This window comes from Juglans regia, chromosome 8, assembly GCF_001411555.2.
Source record: "Juglans regia cultivar Chandler chromosome 8, Walnut 2.0, whole genome shotgun sequence".
Taxonomy (NCBI): Eukaryota; Viridiplantae; Streptophyta; class Magnoliopsida; order Fagales; family Juglandaceae; genus Juglans; species Juglans regia.
Genome location: NC_049908.1, coordinates 25,493,307 through 25,501,259, shown reverse-complemented (window position 1 = coordinate 25,501,259; position 7,953 = coordinate 25,493,307). Strand labels below are relative to the sequence as shown.

At 34.0% G+C, this 7,953-nt stretch overlaps 1 protein-coding gene across 2 annotated transcripts; it reads left to right on the top strand.

Annotated features, from left to right (window-relative positions):
- The first annotated feature begins 4,942 nt into the window (after window positions 1-4,942).
- On the top strand, window positions 4,943-6,768 carry LOC108980333 (AAA-ATPase At2g18193-like). 2 transcript variants are annotated; one of them, XM_018951212.2, is made up of 2 exons: window positions 4,943-6,052; window positions 6,168-6,768. In XM_018951212.2, the coding sequence occupies exons 1-2, from the start codon at window positions 5,078-5,080 to the stop codon at window positions 6,381-6,383; spliced, it is 1,191 nt and encodes a 396-aa protein (XP_018806757.1). In that variant the 5' UTR covers window positions 4,943-5,077; the 3' UTR covers window positions 6,384-6,768. The 2 variants fall into 2 exon arrangements, with proteins under 2 accessions (XP_018806757.1, XP_018806756.1); XM_018951211.2 differs by having other exon boundaries at window positions 4,945-6,052; window positions 6,137-6,768.
- The last annotated feature ends 1,185 nt before the right edge of the window (window positions 6,769-7,953 follow it).

The window sequence follows — 7,953 nt, the reverse complement described above, 5'->3', positions numbered from 1 at the left end:
CAAATTGAATTGAAACAGTGAAACATGATTTAAACGAAAAAATAAAAAAAAGAAAAGGTAATAAGTAAAGAGAGAATTTATGTGAATAAGATACGCATGTATTCCGACTGCCTACCATTCGGTTCCCAAATCGTGGCTCTTTGCAAATGATGTCTCTTCAGTAACAGTTTTTAGTTTCCTTTCCATTGGGATTCTCCTACAAGAAATTGATGGAGAGAATCAACATTCAACGATCATCGAGACAACGGGACAAGCATTATTTCTAGAGTAATGCTAGATACAAGTTTTTAATAGATAAGTTTCATATAAATCTTTTATAAAATAATGGATTCCATTAATAAAGAATAGGTATTTTTACACTTTCTTAATGTGGGGTCCACTTTTTTATAAGAGCTTATATAAGACTTGTCTATTTAGAATTTATACAAATCATTTTTCTTATTTTTATACCGTACACTAATATATAATTGAAAAACACTACTATGCCCACTCTATTTAACACCTCCATTTGACTGCTTGTCTTTTTTTTATTTATTTAGTTATTAAAGAAGTGATTTTAAATGTATTGATATATTTTTTTTTTATTTTTTAAATGTATTTAAATATGTTAAAAAAATATATAAAAAAAAACTTTTTATGCTGGGCAGTAAAGCCCAACGGTCAAGATGGGGCGACATAGTAGCTGCACTATATAATTTGTCATTTTTGTCTGTTTATTTAAATAAACATATTTATACATTAATATATCATGTGTAATTAAATAAAATTAAAAATTAATAAATCATATATTAATATGCGAGATGATGGATAGAAATTTTTATTTCGAAATGCTACCGAGCAAACATAAGCATTGTACAACTTGAGGACCCCAAAATGCCATGAAACCGGATAAGAAAAATCTTAGCTGACGCCCCAAAAAAAAAAAAAACAAGCAAAAGAAGTACTTCATTCGGGTTGGTTTAACTTTAGTTGAAAGTGGAGTGATTTCACAGACATATGCCCGCAGACCAGGTAGCGACATGGGGAATAAACTAATTCTCCTCCAAGAATAATCAAAGAGTCCAGTCATTGCCCTGTCACAACCACCTTTCTCTGACTCTTATCCTTTTCTTTAATTTTGAACCGTGCATTGATTTTAAACATATACTTTTTACTTTTTTCTACATATTTATTTTTTATTTTGTTAAACAAAAGGAAAAGCGAGAGCAACCAACGTAACAATCCTTTTTAAATGTGACTATAGGAGCTCTTCCATGCTACAGAATGTCTGATTTGAACCATAACTGCTATCCCAAGAACGAGCTCGTCACTATAGCACCGCCAAAGGATCCAGCTGTTTCAAAATCTATTTCATAATCCAAAAGTCAGGCTTTACTATTACAAGTAGTTTCAACTTATATCCTAACTCGAACTCCTGATCTCGAAGTCATGAAATACCAACTCGTACCAACTTGGCTACCACCTTAATGGTGTACTTTTTTCTACTTTAATTACAAAAAACTATGTAATTCATACTTTCTTTTATCATCTACTCATTAATAATATTTCTATATTTTTTAGAATAAAAAATAATAATTTAGGGTAATGGTAGATCGTGTGGACAATGCTATTATTTCCAGCATAGATCAGATCAGATCGAGTGCATATTTCTTGGTATTTAGAAACAATCCAAATCAATGGTAAATAAGCATGAAATCAATCAAACACAAGTAAAGCAATGAATTAACTGCAAATCTAACAGTCATGCTCTTTTCAAATTCATATAATATTTATTGGAAAAAACGTTAAGCAACGAAAGAAGTGAAATTCTAGCAATCAATCAATACAAGTAAATGCTATTAAATACATAAATTATATACTTACTGAAATTATTTATATTCATATAGTATTTTTATTGAAACTAGTCAATAAATTTATTATATTTTATACTCTTTTATACAATATATAAAAGGCTTGAATTGCATTCTATATGATTTTTAATTTTTTTTTATCAATATTAAAATAACTTATTCAAAATTGTCATAAATCGACTGATCCAATTTGTTTGTAACGCTCTAATGGAAGGCCCAAACCATATGGCCTATACTCCAAAAAGACTAGTCAATGATACAATTGGAGTCCCGTTAGAACCTTATAAAGAGCAATAACTTCTCATTCCCAAACAATGTGGAATCTCATACACCACCTATTCTTATCCATATCATATGAGGTATCACATTGAATCACCTTATTTATTTAATCAATTTTATCTGATTTCAAACTTAATTCCAATTTTTCAAACCATGACGAGAACGCTTGGATTTTTCTCTCTGTCTCTCTAGCATCATCTCTCAACTTTGAAAGACAAAATAAATAGAAAAGCATGTGCTAAATTTCATCCTATAAAAATTGTGCAATGCACCAGGCTTTAATTCTGAAGCTTTTCCCAAAAACCCAATTTGGGACCACAAAAAGTGTGTAGGAATTTTTAAGTAAGAAAATTTTTTTTCATCAAAAATTATTTATTACTCCACAACTTATACTTTATGAAAAATACGCTCACATCTTATAAAAATACATTCATATTTTATAAAAAAAAAATTATATAAATACGGAATGCGAGAGCGAATAGTAATTGATGTATATCATTTTTATGCTCTCAAACACAAAACCTGGTCATGGCGTGCAAATTCAAATTCAGTGTAATATGTCTATATTTATGATAAAAGAGCAAGTTTTGCATTTTTTTTTTTTGTAGTCTCGCTATTAAATTGACCATTTTTTGTAATTTTCTTGAAGTGATTTCATCATATAGAAACATTTATTTGTTGGAAATTATCGTCAATTTTGATATTTGATGGTAAAAAGCATACTCACTTATTAGAGCATTTTTATTGGATTAGTTAAAAACTAAAATTTTAATGAATATTTTAATTATTAAATAGTAAAATATACTCACATTGGATTAGTCAAATTCTAAATATTTATAATCTAGTTACAGTAACTTTCAAAAAATTTTTCAAATTTGAAGGTTAATGTATATACATCAAATACATATTTTATTAATTATTTCTCTCTCCCTTTCTTTCTATCACATATTTTATCACAATTAATATATTAATTTGACTTAATGATATATTAATTTAATAAAAACATGATTATTAATTAACATATAATAAGTAGAATAGTAAAATATGATAAAATTAAATAAATTAATAATTAAAAAAATTAAATATTTTTAAAATTATTAGTTATTCATTATTATATAATGAATAAATATATAATCTAATGTAGAGATTTAATGTAAATAATTAAAATAAAATTTATCTTATATTATTTTATTATTATATAATATAAAAATAATTATTTTAATATAAAAATTTATATAAATAAAATAGTTAAAAATTAAATTTCTTTTACCTTCATTAAAACTGTAATTTAACTTTAGTAAATCCAATAAAACCGATGGACTTGCTACTGACACTGGGCTGGTAAAACTGATGGACATAATTATCTGTGCCTAGTTTACAAAATTGACCCTATTACTAGCTTACATCCTCTCTTTTGCTACCTTTTCAGCTCTGCGCATGGCCTTTTCACGTGCATACTGTCTTCTTTTCGATCTCTCGTTAGGTTGTTTTCATTTATTTATATCGTCAGCATTACCATGAAAAAGGTTGTCTTATTCCTTGTTTTTGTTGACTGACTCCAACAAAAAAAAAAAAAAAAATGTATTTGCTTATAACTTATTTGAATTTAGCGATAAGATAAAATAATTTTAAATTAATAATAAAAATTAATAAAATATTAATAAAATATTATTATTATTTTGAGATTTAAAAAAGTTGAATTGATATTTGAAAAAATTAAATTGTTTATTATATTTTGTGTGAAAATTTAAAAAAATTATAATGATGACGAGATGAGATAAAACGCTTTCTAAATCCAAACGGAACCTTATTTTCATCTTCTATTTCACTACCCAAAGACATCAGCCAAACATAAAAACCAGTGACACGCTAATTAGACCAACAGCAAAGCCACGAGTCATCGTAACAATGCCGACACCATGTGTCGATATCGATCCACAACATTTGTATTGGTCTACATCTACCCAAAGATAGACTATGACGTGGATGTGGGTCCAGATCGACCTAGGGTTGGACCACAGTCAATATGGGTCCATGTCAACCGAAGGTTGGACAATGTCGCCGCCATGCATCCAGATCGACTCAAGAATGAACCATTTCGTCGAGGTGATAAGCATTTTGCCTCTAATGGTGTTCGCCGTAATGGTGAGCACTTTTATTTCCACGGCATCCGGTTGGGTCCTGAATCAATTGAAATGAATTGAACCATAATTCATATTGCCGTATTCAAGTCATGTTCTGAGTTTGATGTTTGTCCATTTATGAATGTTTTGACAAACAAACAAAAAAAATCAGAGTGTGACATCTAACGTCCTATAATTTAATGAGACTAGCATATATAATTCGAACTCCTTTCCCAGCGTAGAGAATCTGGTCTGTATTATTATTTATTCCTTAGTCACGAAACTTGGGGTCCAAGCTTGGTCATGCTATTTATTACACTCATTTTAGGAAGGAAGTATTAAATGATATTCTCACATTTATTTTATCATTTAAAATATCTTACCTATCACATATTATTAACGTACGATTGTACACATAATAGCATATGAGTAAAAAAAAAACAGCCATTTTTGTAAATTAATAGAATAGATTTTATAAATAAAATTATAAGTAAAAGTGTAATTATATTTAATATTATTCGAAAAGGAAATGATAGAGACACGTGTATTTTGGGGGAATTATAGCAAGAAGACAAAAGTAGAAAAGGGCCAAAAAAAAAAACCAACTAGAGAGAGAGAGAGAGAGTGGTAGTCAGATTGCTTGCTTAAGAAGCGTTGTGATGATGCTTAGCGGTAAGAACAACATAATCAGATAGACAGTCACCCCTGCTGTCCTGCTCATATAAATACGAGTCTCCAGTTCTGATTTCACCCCCAAGTCCCTTCGACTTCGGTCGTCGAGCATCCATTTCTGAAACTCTGAACTTTGGTTGATTTGCTACCAAAATGTTCTCTCCCAAAGAAATTTCCACCTCCGCCTCCACTTTGTTCTCCGCCTACGCCTCCCTCGCCGCCTCCATGATGCTGGTCCGCTCCATGGCCAACGAGCTCCTTCCCCCCCAGCTTCGCTCCTACCTCCTCTCCGCCTTCGCCTACTTCTTCACCCCTCTCTCCTCCACCCTCACCCTCGTCATCGATGAGCAATGCGGCATGGTCCGCAACCAGGTCTACGACGCCGCCGAGGTCTACCTACTCACCAAGATCAGCCCCAACACCGACCGCCTCCGCGTCAGCAAAACCCAGCGCCAAAAGCACCTCGGCGTCGCCATCGAGAAGGGCGAGGAGATCACCGACAGGTTCGAGAACCTCCAGCTCATATGGCGGTTCGTCTGCACTGAACCCAAGAACCAACACTCCAGCGAGCGCCGTTGCTACGAGCTCATCTTCGACAAGAAGTCCAAAGACAAGGTGTTCGACTCTTACCTTCCGTACGTTCTGCTCAGAGCCAAAACCATTTTAGAGGAACAGAAGGTGGTCAAACTGTATAACCGTGAGTGCCCGTACGACGACGAGGACGGATCGGGGGGTGGGGGCATGTGGGGATCGATCAATCTAGAGCATCCGTCTACGTTTGACACTTTGGCCATGGATCCCGAGCTAAAGAAGTCCATCATTGACGATTTGGACAGGTTCGTGAGGAGGAAGGAGTTCTACAGGAAAGTAGGAAAGGCTTGGAAGAGAGGGTATCTGTTGTATGGTCCTCCTGGCACGGGTAAATCGAGCTTGATCGCTGCCATGGCTAATTACCTCAAGTTCGATATCTATGATTTGGAGCTGACCAGTATTTTCTCTAACTCCGATCTGAGGAGGGTTTTGTTGTCCACGACCAATAGGTCTATTCTCGTGATTGAGGATATAGATTGCAGCATGGAGATGCAGGATCGGCAAAATCAGGGTGCTGAGTATCAACCTCGTTCCAAGGTAAGGAAGATTTCAAGATTACAAAAAAAAAAAAAACTATTTGCAAATCCAAATCAAACATATTATGAATTCAAAACTTTGCAGTTGACGCTCTCGGGTCTGTTAAACTTCATAGACGGTCTGTGGTCGAGCTGTGGGGACGAGCGAGTCATCGTGTTCACCACAAACCACAAGGATCGGCTCGACCCTGCGCTGTTGCGTCCGGGTCGAATGGACGTGCACATCAACATGTCATATTGCACCAGCCGTGGCTTCAAACTCTTGGCCTCGAATTACCTCGGCCTTCATCATCGTAGCTCCCACCATTTGTACGGAGAAATTGAAGGCCTAATAGACAGCACCGAGGTGACCCCGGCCGAGGTTGCCGAGGAGCTTATGAAGAGCGATGATGCCAATGTTGCTTTTGTAGAGCTTGTGAATTTCCTCAAACGTAAGAAGGCTGCAAGCGAGAAGGTCAAAGAAGAAGGGAGTGACAACAATGAAGATCAAGAGGCAAAGAGGTTGAAAACTGATGGTAATGTTAAGAAGATCAGAATCGTTAGAAACATAAGGAGCAGAGGTTTAAGAGGTGTAAGAGGAAGAACTCGTGGGCGATGAGCCAACAAAATATGAACATTTGAGTGTATTTTTTGTTTTGTTTTGTTTTTTGTTTTTTTTTTTAAAGTCAAATAAGCAAAAAGTAGAATCATAATTAGATTAAAGCTGCATTTAGATGTTGAACTGGGCTCAATTTTTTTATGAATAAGAGTGAGTTGAGTAGTGGAGGGAGTTATGTGAGGGTCATATAAATTAAATTTAAAATGTGTTTGGATGTTAAGACAAGTTTAGTATCTTAAAAAAGGTTATGAGTCTCATGTATAAATATGTGTTAAGTTGAAACAAATTGTGGGTTTCACGTGTAAGGAGGTTTTGAGTTGATACTAGTTTAGTAATTTGAGAGTTGGATGCTTAGATGTTAGATTTAGCTTAAAATTAGACTGAACTCAGCTAAACTCAATTGAGTCTTACAACCAAACGCAGCCTAAGGCTATGTTGGAAAGTTGAGTTGAATTGAATTCTCTATGAATAGTAGTGAGTTGAGATAATAGAGTGAGTTAATATGGGGCCACCTAAAATGAGTTTAGATGTATTTAGATGTTAAAATGAATTTAGATGTATTATGAGAAGTTGAAAAAAGTTATAGATTTGCGTATAAAAAGATTGTAACGCCCCGAACTCGGAGGTCCAGTGAGTTAAATCTTGACACCTGATAATCAACTTCAACAGTACTAATATATTTCCAAATCCAAAAATATATATAGAAAAATGCTTGTTGCAAGTGCCTGGTGCAAACGGCGTGTAAATGAGACTGACGTGTAAACCACTCATTACAAACCCCCCGAATTCGAAATACTATCAGGCTGTGAGAGAGAGCTAAGGAGAGAGAGACCGAGCTAATGAAGCTAATGAGAGAGAGAGAGCTGATGAGAGAAAAGATCGAGCTGATGAGAAAGATGACCCAAACGACTCGAGGAGCGAGAAATAGAGAGAGTTGATGAGAGAGAAGACGTGCGTTTAGATAAAGAAAAAAAAATAATATGCGTCTGATGTGGAATGGACAACTGCACGTTGGTTCTATCTAACGATTGTATATATATACTTCCAAAACTCCAAAACAAACGTAAATACTTCAAATTAATAAACCACACATACTCACATACCAGATCCTTAATACAACAACCCAAATAAAAATATCAACTTCTCTTCATGTCTCAATTAACAAACTAGAATAAAATAGAATTAACATAAGTCTCCATAATCGGTCTAAACATATTGAAATCAACCTACTAAATAAATAAAATCCACCAACAACTCTAGTACTATGAGGTACTCAATAACTATCCACAGCTAATCTTGCACAC